We start from the raw sequence: 16,970 nt of genomic DNA, 5'->3' as shown, positions 1-16,970 counted from the left end.
CCCCACTCCCCATAGCAATAACCAAGCAGCGGGAAAACTCTCCTCTCGACACCTTCTCCTCTGTTTCAGCACCGAACTCCTTCACTGCTCACTCTTAGATCCCCTCCTCACTTCATAGGGCAGGAATCTAGCTGTACATAAAGAGCAGGGGGGGGGGGGAATGTATTTATAACCCAAGGTCTGCCAAGTATTAAAGGAGCCTTTATCTACTGTCAGCGGAGGGGTTGTGTGTGTCGTTTATTAATTCCAAATCCCCAGCCCTATGTATATTGCTGAACCCTGTATTCGGATCACTCTTCCCCTAAAACCTTTGAGGATCACATAGCTGTCTTTACAACTCTCCCTCTTTAATCTTCTTTTATTTATTTACTTATTTCTATCCCGCCTTTATTGTTTTACAAATGACACAAGGCGACAAACATGTCCACCACACTTTCCTTCTCCTATTTTCCCCACAAGAATATTGTGAGGTGGGTTCAGCTGAGAGCGAGTGACCAGCCCAAAGTCATCCAGCTACCTTTTATGCCTAAAATGGGACTAGAACTCACTGTCTCCTGGTGATTGGCCCAAAGTTACCCAGCCAGCTTTCATGATTAAGGTGGGGCTTGAATTCACAAGTCTACCGCTTTCTAGCCTGATGCATTCTTCCTTCATCAATGAATATCTTGCAAATGCATGCAAATTCAAAGGCCTTTTACTTAACAGGAAGGACGGGGAAAGGAGCAGAAGACAGCCGTTGGCTCAGAAACTCTAGTCCTCTTCTCTCTAGTCGTGTTGTTTACGGAAAAGCCTGAAATGAGGAAGGATGGGAAATCAGATCCTGGAGGAAAATGTGTGGGCACAAAACGTGGCTCTTGAGAGCAACAGGGGAAGGGGATTCAGCCAAGACCCAGCAGATGTGGGCTGGTGCAACACTTACGCTTGGACAATCTGAAAAACAAAGAACAGCAGGATGAGGAAAATGGATCCCACCAGGATGTAGCGTAGCAGCTGAGGGAAGGCGCCTGGAAGAGACAAAGAAAGGGGGCTACTCACGGACCACTAACAGACACTGAGGAAGCCCACTGTTCAGAAACAAGCTAGGATCTAACAGGCTTAGGATCTAACAAGCAGGAGTTCTGTAAAAAAAACAACCCAAAGCAGGGATTTGGAGGCATAATCTATGTGTTACGTCAAGCAAATGATCCTCCCTTGGACTTCTTTTTCTAATAAACAGGTTTAGAAGCCCCAACATGGAGGGGTGGGGGAAGGGAAAAATGAGGGCTGTAAAAAAGGGAGGATACAACACACATGTGGGCGATTTATGCTTCTTTTAGCCCTGTGCTATACTTTTCATGTGTTGCCTGGTTTCAGTTTTTCCAGAGGGGATTCTGGCAATCTCTGGAACAGTGTTTCTCAACCTTAGCAACTTTAAGATGTGTGACTTCAACTCCCATGCTGGCTGGGGAATTCTGGGAGTTGAAGTCCACCCATCTTCAAGCTGTCAAAGTTGAGAAACACTGCCTTAGAGGGAATACAAACTGACGTCTCACTTGGAGCAATAAATTCAGGCTTTTCTCCAATAAACTTATAGACAACTAGGATCTTCTCTTTATCGGAGTCAGGGTAGTCAAACCAGGGTGCCTCATGGGATAAGGACTCCATCGTCTTGTTGGCATCCTCTAGTTTTTCCACAGGTGCTGTGGGCCAAAGAAATAAGAAACACGCCCATCAGATAACACAGGAAAGCATTCCTGATGTCAAAGGGAAGTTACGCTCCCTAAATTAAATTAAATATTACTACTGATCAAGGATAAAGTATCATTCCTCCCTTACTTTTATATCTGTTTCTATATTCTCTCCTTTAATATTTTATAGAAGCTCTTTTAAGCATTCAATACCCATCTGTTGTGTGGTCAATTGTTCCCCCGGTCTTTGTTTAGAAAATGAACTTTTCCCCACTGCAATGCATATGGTCAGGAACTAATGAAAAAGTGCTGGAGTTTATCAAAATACGTTTTTTTCCATATGTGGATGCCGCTACAATTGTAAACTCTAGAAGTATCCCAAGACATTCCAACATCTCTTTTGTAGTTTAAAAAAGCATTAACCACTTTTAAATAGTGTTAATCAACTTTGGTCTGGAACGGAAACACCAGCCTTTTCACACTATGCTGGAGACTCTACCTAAATACAACTCTGAGATAAAAACTGTATCCATGTAAAGTTGTGGAATTGTATTGTGAGCAGATTTTTTTTTCAGATGCACACAGGCTCTAAGAAACTACCTATTATTTTATGCTGAATGGATAAAAGAATGGATTCATTAATAAAATAATAAAATAATAATAATATAATAATATAATAATAATATAATAAATAATATAATATAATAATATAATAATAATATAATAAAATAATAAAATAATAAAATAATTCATTAATAAAATAATCATTAATTCATTAATAAAATAATCAGTATATTGACTTTACATTTATCAGTATATTGACTTTACATTTTTGGAGCCTGGGTTCCTCATACAGTACCCAGATGCCATGTGGATGATTTAGTTCTAGTTTGGTAGGATGAATAATGTGATTATTTTGCCAGACCATAACAGAACAAAATAGGGGTTAGTGTTGTATAAACCCAAACTAAGATTGAAGTTTCCTTTTGGTTACCATAGCTTGTACTAATACCACTCTATAAAGCCTTAGTAAAACCACACCTAGAGTACTGCATCCAGTTTTGGTCATCACATTATAAAAAAGATGTTGAGACTCTAGAAATAGTACAGAGAAGAGCAACCAGGATGATTAGGGGACTGGAGGCTAAAACATACAACAAACGGTTGCAGGAACTGGGCTTGGCTAGTCTAGTAAAGAGAAGAACCAGGGGAGACATGATAGTGGTCTTCCAATATTTGAAGGGCTGCCACAGGGAGGAAGGGGTCAAACTATTTTCTAAAGCTCCTATAGGCCAGACAAGGAATAATGGATGGAAACTGAACAAGGAGAGATTTAACCTGGAAATAAAGAGAAACTTTCTGACAGTGAGAACAATCAACCAATGGAACAGAAGTTGCCCTCGGAAGTTGTGGGAGCTTCATCACTTGAGACTTTCAAGAGGAGATTGGACTGCCATTTGTCAGAAATGGTGTAGGGTCTCCCGCTTGGGTGGAGGGATGGACTAGATGACCTACAAGGTCCCTTCCAACTCTGATTATCTGTTATCTGTCTGCAAAAACATGGGTGATCACTAGATGGTAGCAGAACTGCCCACTATTTTAACCAGCAATGCAGGAACTTAACCAGAGATCTGTTGTGCTTGAATTAAGTATACCAAGGAATAAGTGTAATAGGTAGAATGAAGACAGATAATATTAAATTTTAGATAAGTGGAGAAATTTGGCAGGAGGGACTGGGCTCACCTTCCATTAGTTGATCAAGCCATTTTTCCTTGGAGAGATTTGCAAAATTGTATAAGATGCAGAGAAACAAAGATTGCACTTGGCTTGGCATAATGGCTCAATCTCTCTCTCACACATCTAAACACACATACCTGATGACCTCACAGTGCATGCTTCTCTCCTCACATTCCAGCTGACTTTTCCACCACAACCACCAAGATTCCACCACTCCACCCATCCAAAAAAATACGAATAGCAAAGCAAAGGATGACATGCAAAGAAATATATATTTATTTTATTGTTTGCCCCATCAAAAGATTCCTACATTCTGGGGAAGCACAGTATTATATAGCATATGATCCCCAGACATGTTCTTGTAAGGCACCCATTAAGTAATAATAGAGTGGATTCATCTGGAGTGGTGTCTCCACCACCCCCACCCCAAAAAAATTTCATGTCTTGGGCAGAATCCCCAGTAGACCTCCAGCAGCCGTGAAGAGGTTAACAGGAGAAGAACCATCCGTAATGAGTGTGGACTGGATTCCCAGACCTTGGAGCAATTTGACCTGCAAGGAATAGAAAGCAGAAAGTCACGCATCAAGGGTTTCAAAATCTCAGATGAATATTTCTAATTTGCTGTCATGTTGGGGCATATGAGATGTGTGGCTGCTCCTCCTCTTGTACAGGTAGTCCTGGACTTACAACCATTCATTTAGCAACCGTCTGAAATCACACCGGCACTGACAAAAATGTGACATGACCAGTTTTCACACAATATTTGCAGTATCCCCATGGTCATTTGATCAAAATTCGGGGGCATGGCAACTGGCAGGTATTTATGACATTTGCATTAACCTGGGGGTCCTGTGATCACCATTTGTAACCTTCCCAGTTGGCTTCTGACAAGCAAAGTCAGTAGGGAGGCAGAAACCAGATTCACTTAACGGTTGCATGATTCACTTAACTGTTACAAAAAGGTCATAAAATGGGGCGCAGCTCACTTGACCCGGGGGTGTGGCACAAAGGAAACACAGTCAGATAATCAATAAGAGTCCCTTTATTATCTCCAACTTTGCCCCCAATGTCCAGGTTACCTTCTGGCTGGAGAAAAACTCTCCCAGGAACAGCCTCTGACTGCAGAAAATTCAGTCCAAAACAAAGTAAACACAAACTGTAACTTAAAATCCAAACAAGCCAAACTGAAGTAATTAGTTTGGCAGGGCAGGAGCAAGAATTTCAAACTTGAAAGCACGGCAAAACTCACACAGTTGGGAAGACACCAGGAACATAGATAAGCCATGACAACGTAAGATAAAGTCACATTTGTTCCCAACAGCCTGCCACACACGTAGCTTGCCTTTTTTATAAACTGTATTCCCAGCTGCAGCTAATGAAGGGAATCAGGGCCCTTTCCTCCCCCATAAACCATGCAAGCCATGTTTCTCTCTTCTCCGATCCTCTCTACATGCCCTAGGACAGCGGTCGACAATCGGTGGGCCGCACTCCACTTGTGGGCCATGAGAAAATTTTGGTGGGCCACAGAGAAATCTCACCCCTAGAGCACCCCCATAAAGCAATTAATCCAGGCTGTGCAGAAACACAAGGCTGCGCCGCCCACATGGCCTGCGGGAACCCTCCCCGCCCACTCACTCCTTATCAGGTAAACTTGCCTGCTAAATTGCTATTTTTCCTTTTTCCGACCATCAGGTGTTCTGCTGTGCCAGGAGATTTAGATTAGCTAGGAAGCAGGAAATGGTTGGATTTCTTGCTTTCTAGCTAGTCTAGATCTTCGGCTCAGCACAGCCAAACCTCCCTTAGGACTGAAGGTTTGCTTGCAAGCAAGTTCAGTGCAGACTCACGGCAAGCAAATTTGAGAGACTGAGCTAGCCGATAGCAGATAGATAGATCACTGAATGATTCTGTGAGCAACTCAATCTGCCTGCTTTGCCTGATTTGGGGTAAAAGTTGCTCTTTTTTATAAAAAAATTCAATATTTATATAAATATTTATAATATTTACATACAAGCCATGCCCACCAAGCCACACCCACAAATTAGGCCACGCCCACAGAACCAGTTAGTGGTCCCTGAGATCTAAAATTATGGGTTTGGTGGTCCCTGAGGTCCAAAAGGTTGGCGACCCCTGCCCTAGGATGAAGAAGGGGTAGGCCCTGGATCTTCCTCTGAATTCCCTCTCCGTTGTTCCACCTCCTCCCTGCTCTGCCCAGCTGGACTTTGCCCTTCCCCAGTTTCCTCCACAGCCAACGGAGCCTGCTCCCTGTCAGCTGTTCAGCTTCTTCCTCAGATTCAGACTCCAACAGGGGCATGACATCACTTAATAGCTGTCTTGCTTACCAATGGAAATTTTGGGCTCAACTATGGGGTTGTATGTCAAGGACGACCTGTAGTTTATTGTGCCCCATGCTTTCTTAAATCAGTAGGAATGTTCACCACTGCCACTTGTTTTCATGCCACTTGGCCCAGCCTGATGCTCTCCAGATATGGTAGAATTAACACTTCCAGAATTTCCCAACCGGAACTAGAGGAAAACCATATTGGGGAAGGCTGATCTGACCTCATTGCCAGTGGTTTTTTTTTTTTAAGAAGCCACAGTCCACAGCCCCTCATACCTGTTGCATTCTAACTCAAAATGAATAAACTATGAGTTTAAGCATGCCCATTTTTTGGAAGGACAATGTTCCCCTACCCCCTCTTCCTTTCCCTGTTTCTCACCTGCATCTCTGGCCCGGCCATTGCAATGTCACGGATCGTATTGGCTCCGAGGGATTTGATCACAGCTTCAAATTTCTTGACTTCCACAGCAGCCAGAGCTTCTGCCCGGGCCACCTCCAAGTCGACTTTTTCTTTGGAGAAGCGCAGCTCTTGTTCCTGGCCTTGTGTAAGACGCAGCAGTTCCGATTCCTGAAAAAGTTGAGAGAATAAAGGAGGGAGAAAGAAAAGTTGGCACACAGGCAGAACCCAAACATCAGAGTGGAAGAAAAGGAGCTACCAATGTGATTTCTGAAATACTCCGGCAACAATTCATACAACACCATTGCGTACTATTTTTTTTATTCTGACTTCCTACTAGAGAAGCTCTATCAGCTGGTGGGCCTTCTCTAGTTTGCCTTTTCTTTTCCCACTAAAGTCTTAATATAAAGTTCACCAAGACACCCATTCTATGAGCGAAATTTATTATCTGCATATAAAACAATGGATGTCATCTAAAGACTTTAAGATTCAGCATGTGCTTCTTAAGACTTACAAGCAACTATCACCTGTCACCTGTCGAGTGCAGCACCTGCTAGCATCCACAGCCCATTGAAGAAGTTTGAAGAAAAGACTGGACATCCATTTGTCCAGGATGCAATAAGGTCTCTTGCCTCGAGTAGGGGGTTGGACTAGCAGATCTCTGAGGTCCCTTCCAGTCCTATGATTTCATGATTCTATAAGTTATTATGTCAGAATACTACCAAATCACAGGAAGAATCTGACCCTTATAGTTTCTTCTTTGTCCTATATCTGACTAGAGATAGTTTGGTTTGTGAGAAAAAATCAAACACAAAACTGATGCAATGTTTTTGCTAGGAACAACCAAACTTTTGATTTCTCCAGAACTTTTCATCAAACATGAAGGTAAATGGCAGGAATGGGAAGCAGCAGTCAAGTTGAAGAACAAGACCAGGAACTGTAGCCTACAAGTGCAGCAGTTCAGAGCTGGCTACAAGCTGGAGGCTGAATAGAGCTGGAGAGCGAGAACATCTGACATCAGAAGATGCTTCATATATTTTAGATATAATTATGCCTAGTATACTGAGAGGAAAAAAAAATAGCAATATCCAATACAGGCTTTGTTCTGAAAATTAACAGCATTAAAATTGTGCTTTGACTAGGATCAAGCAAGTGAAAAACTTTAAAATTCAGTGGCTAAAAACAGAGGAAGGAAGGAATTTAGGACCATATCACGCAATTCAGGGACTACGCCTCGACCTCCTAATTTACTTTAAGGGACAGAGCTGGTGTTTCTCAGCACTTTCTGGACATTTGATAAGTGTGTGTGTGTGTGTGTGTGTGTGTGTGTGTGTGGATTCTGGAAGCCAAAATGACCTGAAATTGTCACTTTATTTTTCTAGCCCAGTTTTAGGTAGTTTTCAGTACAAGGAGGAAGAATGGTTAAGAAGGACAGGCAGGAATGACTTGCAAAAAAAGCCTATTCCTTCACCAATTATGAAAAGGCCCAATCTGGCCTGAAAAATTTAACTTTCAAGCCATTTACGGATGAGAATTGGTAACTTTCTGCTCTTATCATCACCTTTTTTTTTTTCAAGGAAAAAAGAATCAAACAATATGCCCACTCCTAACCCTAACCCAGTGAATTTCAAGAGGGCAGTCTTGATCCAGGTGCCCTATTCTGTCTGTGTACTGCTCTCTTTAACTGAACCCTTAGTCCCGGACTAAGCAGTAAACACAGAAAAAGGGGGGAAATGCTTAGAGTGGGTTGGAACAAGATGCAAAATCAGTTATTCTATTTTTCAGATACATTTTGTTCTGTCCCATGATGCTCAGCACTGGAGGGAAGATTAGCACTCGCAGCCACCATTAAGAAACTAGTTAGCCTGACTTCCGGTTTGTCAGCTTCGCGAGCGGCAGGGATTTGCGACTCTCTGCGATCCCTGCCACGCTAGCCGTTTTTGGTGCTCTGATCCGGACGGGTTCGGAGCTAGGCTACCCTGCAGGGGTAGCTGAAGATAGGGGGATCCGGAGAGGGGTTTGGGGTGTTGCAGACCCCCTCCCGGCCGGCAGAACCCCTTTTCCCAAGACGGTGCAGCGGCGGTCCGCAATGGCCGCCACAAAGAAGCCGGCAGCTGGGTAAGAATGCGCAGGAGGAAGAGGAGAAAGCCTTTGAGAGTGAAAGTTTTCTTGGTTGATCCAGGACTCTAAGATACATTTAATATAATTCCTGGAAATTATGGCTTTTTGGATGATTCTTTCCACAAGAGAAAATAAGCGGCAATTTTGAGGTGCTGAAAGGAAAGTTCATTCTTCCTCCCGACGGAATTAATAAGTGGATATTGAGAAACCTGTTTTTTTCAGGTAAAACTAGCTTTATGTGATAAGTCGGAAGGGAGAGGACAAAAAAGATATTCATTTGGTCTGATGTTGTTGGAGGAGATGCCTTAAGGATTTGAAGACAGAAATATAATTTCAATAAGGCTTTAAAATACAGATTTGGATTTTCTTTTTCTTTTGTCTGATACTACCCCTGGAAGAGAAAGGGAGAACTTTGTCTTGGCTTGGATTGATTGAGGACTTTGGGATTGTTCTATCTTTTTCTTGAAATATCTTGGTTGGTGTAAGAAGAAAGAGGGGAAAAAGAAAAGAAAAGAAAAGATTTACCGTATATACTCGAGTATAAGTCGAGTTTTTCAGCCCATTTTTTGTGCTGAAAAAATCCCCTGGCTTATACTCGAGTCAGATCCCTCTGAAAAAAAAATGGTGTGGAGTCGCTGCTGCCGGCGCGGCCCAGTCCCGCCGCCTCGGGAAGGGAAAGGCAAAGCGCTTTTTGCCTTTCCCTTCCTGGCTGGGGCTGTTGGGAGTCGCTGCCGCCGGAGCGGCCCCAGTCCCGCCGCCTCGGGAAGGAAAAGGCAAGCGCTTTTTGCCTTTCCCTTCCCGGATGGGGCTGTTGGGAGTCGCTGCCGCCGGGGCCCCAGTCCCGCCGCCTCGGGAAGGAAAGGCAAAGCGCTTTTGCCTTTCCCTTCCCGGCTGGGCTGTTGGGAGTCGCTGCCGCCCGGCGCGACCTCAGTCCCGCCGCCTCGGGAAGGGAAAGGCAAGCGCTTTTGCCTTTCCCTTCCCGGATGGGGCTGTTAGGGTCGCTGCCGCGGCGCGGACCCAGTCCCGCCGCCACGGAAGGGGAAGGCAAAGCGCTTTTGCCTTTCCCTTCCCGGATGGGAGCTGTTGGGAGTCGCTGCGCCGGGCGGCCCCAGTCCCGCGTAGCCTCGGGAAGGGAAAGGCCACGGCTTGGAAGGCCGCCGCTGGAAGCGAAGCTGCGTGCAGCCGCTGTGTTAGCATCGGATCGGGCGTGCCGGACGGTTCGACCGAGCCCCGCGTCGTCTTTGGCGCCCGCCCAGCACCGCGGAGCTCCCTGTACCGGGAGAAGGGAAGACCCCCTGGGGCGGGGCAGGAGAGGAGCTTCTCCCGCCCGCCCCTCTTTCCGTGCCCACCGGTGTCCCGCCGGGACGACCCCGCCCGCAGTCGCCGCCGCTTGAAAGAGACGGGCCGGGTGGGTAGAAAGCGCCGGGCGCCCTTGGAGGAGAAGGTCCCGCGTTCGCCTGTCTGCCCGCGGATGTCAGCGGAGCAACCGCTGCTACAGGAACAGTTTACTGCCATCGCCCTCAAAAGGGGGCAACCGGACAGGGAATCCGAGGGCAGCGCTCGTTGCGTGCCGGAGGCGACAAGCCCGCTCGGGTGGACGTGTTTAACCAGAGACCCCGGACGAAGCAGCGGCAAAGCTCCGCTGACATCCGCGGGCAGACAGGCGAACGCGGACCTTCTCCTCCAAGGGCGCCCGGCGCCTTTCTACCCACCCCTGGCCTGTCTCTTTCAAGCGGCGGCGACTGCGGGCGGGGTGCGTCTTGCGGGGACACCAGTGGGCGCGGAAAGAGGGGCGGGCGGGAGAAGCTCCTCTCCTGCCTCGCCCGGGGGTCTTCCCCTTCTCCCGGTACAGGGAGCTCCGCGGTGCTGGGCGGGCGCCAAAGACGACACTCGGGGCTCGGTCGGAACCGTCCGGCACGCCCGATCCGATGCTAACACAGCGGCTGCGCGCAGCTTCGCTCCAGCGGCGGCCTTCAAGCCGTGGCCTTTCCCTTCCCGAGGCTACGCGGGACTGGGGCCGCTCCGGCGGCAGCGACTCCCAACAGCCCCATCCGGGAAGGGAAAGGCAAAAAGCGCTTGCCTTTCCCTTCCCGAGGCGGCGGGACTGGGTCCGCGCCCGGCGGCAGCGACTCCCAACAGCCCCATCCGGGAAGGGAAAGGCAAAAGCGCTTTGCCTTTCCCTTCCCGAGGCGGCGGGACTGGGTCCGCGCTGGCGGCAGCGACTCCCAACAGCCCCATCCGGGAAGGGAAAGGCAAAAAGCACTTTGCCTTTCCTTCCCGAGGCGGCGGGACTGGGTCCGCGCCGGCGGCAGCGACTCCCAACAGCCCCATCCGGGAAGGGAAAGGCAAAAAGCACTTTGCCTTTCCCTTCCCAGGCGGCGGACTGGGTCCGCGCCGGCGGCAGCGACTCCCAACAGCCCCATCCGGGAAGGGAAAGGCAAAAGCACTTTGCCTTTCCCTTCCCGGCGGCGGGACTGGGTCCGCGCCGGCGGCAGCGACTCCCAACAGCCCCATCCGGGAAGGAAAGGCAAAAGCACTTTGCCTTTCCCTTCCCGAGGCGGCGGGACTGGGTCCGCGCCGGCGGCAGCGACTCCCAACAGCCCCATCCGGGAAGGGAAAGGCAAAAAGCACTTTGCCTTTCCCTTCCCGAGCGGCGGGACTGGAGTCCGCGCGGCGCAGCGACTCCCAACAGCCCCAGCCGGGAAGGGAAAGGCAGGCGGCAGCGACTCCCAACAGCCCCATCCGGGAAGGGAAAGGCAAAAGCGCTTTGCCTTTCCCTTCCCAGGCGGCGGGACTGGGTCCGCGCCGGCGGCAGCGACTCCCAACAGCCCCATCCGGGAAGGGAAAGGCAAAAAGCGCTTTGCCTTTCCCTTCCCGAGGCAGCGGGACTGGGTCCGCGCCGGCGGCAGCGACTCCCAACAGCCCCATCCGGGAAGGGAAAGGCAAAAAGCACTTTGCCTTTCCCTTCCTGAGGCGGCTGGACTGGGTCCGCGCCGGCGGCAGCGACTCCCAACAGCCCCATCCGGGAAGGGAAAGGCAAAAAGCACTTTGCCTTTCCTTTCCCGAGGCGGCGGACTGGTCCGCGCCCGGCGGCAGCGACTCCCAACAGCCCCAGCCGGGAAGGGAAAGGCAGGCGGCAGCGACTCCCAACAGCCCCAGCCGGGAAGGAAAGGCAAAAGCGCTTTGCCTTTCCCTTCCCGAGCGACGTGAGATAGTGAGATCGTTTCCCAAATTAATTATTTTTATTTTTGAAATTTACCAGTAGCTGCTGCATTTCCCACCTCGGCTTATACTCGAGTCAATAAGTTTTCCCAGGTTTTTTGTATAAAATTAGGTGCCTCGGCTTATATTCGGGTCGACTTATACTCGAGTATATACGGTATAATGGCTTTTCCTTTTGAGGATCTGAGGGAAGAATATGAGCAAACAAAAACAGACGGTAAAGATGGTATGGAAAAAGCCTTCCTTTTTTTAGAAATGGCGCTGGTTAACTATCAACAGACAATACAACAGATCGAGGCAGAACAACAAGAAGAAGAGGACGAAGAAGCCATCTTTAATGAATTTCAAAATTTAACTAAGAAAGAAGGAAGGAAGAAAGCGAGGAAAATGAAGGACTTAAGATTTAAAAAAATATTCAAGAAAGAGAAAAATAAGATGCAAAATAAATATAATGATAGTAAACAAAAGAAAAAGGGAACACAACAGAGAAGGGATGCTAGCAAGGCAGAGGCTAGAAGAAGGGCGGGTAGGAAGATTTGGTGGGGGAAGAAAGAAAGGGGAAAGGCGGAGAAAAGCCACAAAGTTTTGAAATTAGATGGGAAAAGAGGAATTTTTTTAGGGACAAAGGGTAAAGTACAATTTCTTTAAAAAGATTTTGCAAGGTACATAAGATGGTATTGTAACATTTGTATTAGAAATAGAAAATTAGAATGACTTAAGAGTTAATAAGAAATTAAAATGTTGAAATGTTTAATAATGATTGATTTTAAAATTTAATAAAATATTAAAGGGAATGTTTAAAATATTGAGTTTTAATTAAAGAGTTTAATATGACTATGGTATTGATGTTATTATAAAACTATTATAGTAGCATTTGTTTTTGAAAAGGCAATGGGAAAGCTATAAGATTTAATATTTAGATTTATTATTTAACTATGTATTCAATCATTTTGGATTTATTACTCTGTTTTTATTATTATTAAAAAAATTAGTAGATAGAATGTACCAAGCAGAATCAGATTGGGTATTAGGTGTTATTTTAAATGTTAATCTAATTAATTTAGGGGGAGGATAGAAAGGCATCATACTCTGAGTAGTGATTTCAGGAGAAATTCTTTTTTTTTATTATAAGGAATGAGATAGAGGGATAATAAAGAATGGGCAAAAGATACAAATATAATGATTTAAATTAAGATGGATTAAATAAGATAGAATTAAGAAGAGTGAAATGTGTGGAGAAGTTTTTATAGAAGATATAGAATGGTAAATAAAATAGGTAATGATATGTAAGATGAGCATGAATATAATTGAAGCCCATATAAAGAGAGGTACCTGGGGCCAAGTTACTTTCCTAAAAGATTTTTTATATGTTTGTTTGTTGTGTGTTTATGTTGTTGGAAGAATTAATAAAACCTTGCAGAAATACAGAATGAGAATAATGGTAACCAAGTCAGAAAGAAATAGATGAAATAATAATAGTGAAATTGAATAAGAGTAAAGAGAAGTAAAGAGAAATTGGATAAGAGGTATTTTTATGCTCATATGGAAATGGCTTAAAATAGAATTATATTGTATAAAATAAGGTTTTATCTGACTTGTAAAACTTATAATGGAAAAAGGTTCAAGTATGTAATGGTTGATGATGATTTGTTTGTTTTTGAAATTAATAAAATTTGTTAAAAAAAAAAAAAAAGAAACTAGTTAGCCTAGAAAGGTTTATGAGAGGACTGACAGAACTCACCGTCTCTATGGCAGTAGCCTGAGCCTTCAGCTTGGCCTGAAGAACCGCTCCTTCCCCTTCAATTCGGGCTGCCTCTGCTCGGGACTGGGCCTCAGCTTTGGCTGCCCCTGTGGTCTCCACAGCCATGCTGGGGAAATAGGAAAGGGGAAGTAAAGCCCTTTAGAAACTGCATCTCAATATGCAATCAAGGACTAGATCAGCCTCCTTAAATCTGCAAATTTGCAGATTTAAGGAGGAGTCCAGCCTTCACAATTCTTAACTAGCACTGCCTGAGATCTCAGAGTGCAGGAAAGAACTAAGCTTGGAACAAATGTCCCATAGTTGTTCCTTAAAACCTGGATCCTGCACACTCACCTCAATGCTTCCAGCTCCAGCAGCTCCTTCCGGGCTCGTTCTACCTCAGCCTGATCGAGGATCTTCTGCCGTTCAAGGCGACCTCGGGCCTCCTGTTCCAGCCTCTCTGCCTCATGTCTAGAGAGGGAGAGATGATGGTAGTGGATCAGGGAAATGAGCACCAAAAGGCCTACCTGAGATCCATTTCTTTATTCTGGGAAAAGCTCAAAGGCATTCTCCTGGTATAAATTAGAAGAGACTTTGTCAGGAAGGAAAGAACAGGCTGTTTCCATTTTTCTTTGTTTCTGAGAAAACAAGAAGCTGGAGAAGAATATAGAATATTGGTACTCAACTGTTTTGAAACTCATTGAATTTGGTACTCAACACATTTTGACATGAAAATTTTGTCCCAATACTATTTGTTTGGTACTCAATGCACTAGCTAGAACGTGTCAGTGTTCACTGCCTTATGACTCACTACATTATTCCTTATGGGAAAAATCTGTTTGGTACCCATTGTTTTTGATACTCATCTCAGCTCCCGAAACCAATTAATGATGAGTACCGAGGTACCACTCTAAGTGATCAATGAGAATTCTATAGGTTGTTTGATGATTTGAAACCTCCAAAACCAAGAAAGACAAGTTGTGATTCTTCCAGGAAGATTTCTTTATTGTTCCTCACCTCTAGACAGAATCTTGCCAAACTACGGTAGGGCAGGCGACCAACCCCATAAAACATACACTTTAGGAACTGTTAAGGAGGAGCTGTCTTCACCCTCTTTCTCTCACACAAATTGTCAGAACTGTGGGGTCTCTTGCTCTTTGAGAATGCATCCCCTCTCTCCTGGGAATCCAGACTACATTCCTTTACAGCAACAGATTTGGAAATTTGAATGGCCTCAGAGAAAAAGCTTAGGACCACGATGGCGAACCTATGGCATGCGTGCCGCAAGTGGCACGCAGAGCCATTACTGCCGGCATGCAAGGTCTACTGTGTATGTGTGCGCGCCGCCCGCCCAACAGCAGATTGTCGGGTATCTGGCGCACATGCACGGGGGCGGGGGCGTGGAAGACGCGCACACATGCGCAGAGATGCGCGGGGGGTGTCTCACTATCCTTAAAGTCCTTAAACTGTCTTTAAAGTCACAGAGCTACAGTTGAATTAGGACTGCAAGAGCAGACATTTCAGAAGTCACAGAAATAGTGTATGTTACATATATTCATATCTGACCCTTTCTCAAGCCAAGAAAAGCAAATCAGTGAACAAAACCATTCAAAAGGGAGGGTGCCCTCTGTATCAAAATTTCTTTTTTTTCTGGCAGCTTCTAAAACCCTCAGTGATCCCTTTTCATTTCTCTGGCTGGCGGTAGAAATCCACAGTTTAAGAGCCTGTAATAAATGCAGTTTCTTCTGTTACCTTTCTCTGCAATCTGAAGAGGTCACCCACCCTTATTATCCCCTCCTTGGGGAAAACAGTCATAATCACCAGGAGACTGTGAGCTTTAGTTATTAACCCAGCTGGGTGGCTTTGGGCCAGTCACTCTCTCTCTCTCAGCCCACCTCACCTCTCAGGGTCGTTTTTTTGTGGGGAAAATAGGAGGTGGAAGGAATGTTAGGTGTGTTCACTGCCTTGAGTTACTTATCAAGTAATAAAAGTGGAATAACAATCAAATAAATAAATTTGAATTGCCCAGAGATTCTGGGGCGAGTTACACATATTGTTAACGACAAGAAGTGAATAGAGGGGACTTGGTTGCTTCCCTCATCCTCCACCCCCAGTTGCTCCATACCGAGCAGTAGCTTCCTGAGAGTTAGTGGTGATCTCAATGGCGAGCTGCACACTACGCTGGAGGGCATCCCGTGTCCGTTGGTCCACCGGCTCCACACTTTGAATGTCAACGCTGCTGATGACCAGGCCATTTGGGGCAAAGCGCAAGGAGTGGCGCAGGCTCCCTTCTCCATCAAACCCGAAGACAGCAGCACAGATCAGACGATTTGAGTTCTTTAAGTAAGAAAATTCAAGAACAGAAATATTGAGTATTAACCCCCCTTCAAAAAGTCTGTCTTCACCTCACCTCACAGGGACTTCCCTCATTGTCACCTAAAGCAGTGTTTTTCCACCTTGGCAACTTTTAAGATGTCTGGAGTTCAACTGCTAGAATTCCCCAGTCAGCATGCTGGGAGCTGAAGTCCACACGTCTTAAAGTCGCTGAGGTTGAGAACCACTGACCTAAAGAACGTTTCTCCTCCAGCACTCAGGTCACTGCTTTCCCACCTGGAAGTCTTCCTCTGCAAGAAAACAATCAAGCTCAGAGGACATCAAGGACCCCTCAAGTCTTTCTCTCTTGGTTTTATCTTACCTGGACGGCAAAACTCCAACCAAATTAGACTTTTCTGTAGTTGCATGGATTTTGGCAGTCTTGGAATCAAATGTTTGTTCTCTGTCCATTTGTTCCTTGACATGCAGCAAGGAGGAAGAGACTGATGAGGAAGAAAGCTGTCAAAGGACAAGAATCTTCCATTCTTCCAAGGCCTCCGTTCCAGCACCAGCGCATGGTTGCTTTTGAGACCATAGCTGGCTTGGAAGCAGCAGTGGAAAAGCTATAGCATCAGCTCTCAATTCCCCTTCCTCCTCTCGCCTCCCCAGGTTTACATCCCATCTTTATTTTGTAGATAAGACACCTATCCCCTATCTTCTCCAGAACAGCTTGTGAAGTGAGGTGGATTCAGAGGGAATGACTAGTCCAAAGTCACCCAGCCAGCTTTCATGATTAAAGTGGGACTAGAATCTGGTTTCTAGACCAGCACCATAACCACTACTTCAAACTGGTTCCTTCCATGCTACTCTTCTCTGTTAGCTCCTTTGGGGCCTTCTGCTTGGGTTAACATATCTGGGTTGCAAAAATCAATCATCCTTTAGAGGGCAGTAAAGAGAAACATCCAACTCTTTGTTACCACTTTGTGGCTGTCTAGATTTTGCAGTCTAGATGTGGCAGAATTTTGTGATATTTTACAGTAGCATTTTGTACCTATTATATTAAACAGAAGTAATGTATTTACTAATAAATCTGCCTTGATAATATATAAAGGTATTCATTCCCTTTTTCTGTCTTAGTTTCATTATGAGGTTATTTTCCCCCCTATTTTTCCCATTTTTTAAATTTTTTAAGCTTAAAGATTGTTTTCTTCATTTGTAGTATATTAAAAATGAAAGTAAATAAATAAAAATCAAATACCCAATGAAACTAATGCAAGGCAAACAAAATAGCTTTCCAAAACAAATAGGAACATTTAAAGTAGGCACAGCAGCATGTGTATAATAAATGAAAATGTTTGCTTTGTAGATTGGAAAACCACTAGAAATCCCCTGCAATATCCAAGTCTAAAGAAAAGTTTACTGAACACTGAAGAC

General features: G+C 45.4%; 2 protein-coding genes across 4 annotated transcripts in view; both read right to left on the bottom strand.

Moving 5' to 3' along the window:
- Positions 1-832: 832 nt before the first annotated feature.
- On the bottom strand, positions 833-1,734 carry FIMP1 (fertilization-influencing membrane protein 1). Its single transcript, XM_087945032.1, has 2 exons — positions 1,533-1,734; positions 833-1,004 (listed from the first exon to the last, which is right to left on the bottom strand). The coding sequence occupies exons 1-2, from the start codon at positions 1,642-1,644 to the stop codon at positions 916-918; spliced, it is 201 nt and encodes a 66-aa protein (XP_087801158.1). The 5' UTR covers positions 1,645-1,734; the 3' UTR covers positions 833-915.
- A 1,923-nt stretch (positions 1,735-3,657) lies between these two features.
- Positions 3,658-16,970, bottom strand: part of MVP (major vault protein) — a 68,407-nt gene continuing 55,094 nt past the window's right edge. For all 3 annotated transcript variants that reach the window (XM_026682207.2, XM_087944985.1, XM_087944984.1), the window contains 5 exons: positions 15,349-15,560; positions 13,578-13,694; positions 13,224-13,350; positions 6,122-6,310; positions 3,658-3,955 (listed from right to left, as the gene is read on the bottom strand). In XM_026682207.2, the coding sequence (XP_026537992.1) occupies positions 3,842-3,955; positions 6,122-6,310; positions 13,224-13,350; positions 13,578-13,694; positions 15,349-15,560 (759 nt within the window). In that variant the 3' untranslated portion in view covers positions 3,658-3,841. The remainder of the gene's footprint in view (positions 3,956-6,121; positions 6,311-13,223; positions 13,351-13,577; positions 13,695-15,348; positions 15,561-16,970) is intronic.

This window comes from Notechis scutatus, chromosome Z (genome assembly GCF_049901735.1).
Source record: "Notechis scutatus isolate UNSWTSFEM ecotype Mainland chromosome Z, rNotScu1.2, whole genome shotgun sequence".
Lineage (NCBI taxonomy): Eukaryota > Metazoa > Chordata > Lepidosauria > Squamata > Elapidae > Notechis > Notechis scutatus.
This window is presented reverse-complemented; position numbering and strand designations above follow the sequence as displayed.

What these genes read in the sequence shown, in the direction of transcription:
- FIMP1 (XM_087945032.1), bottom strand. Translation starts at nt 1,644, where the DNA reads ATGGAGTCCTTATCCCATGAGGCACCCTGGTTTGACTACCCTGACTCC. An exon ending in GCCTGAATTTATTGCTCCAA is followed by an intron (nt 1,005 to 1,532) that starts GTGAGACGTCAG and finishes TGTCTCTTCCAG; the next exon opens with GCGCCTTCCCTCAGCTGCTA.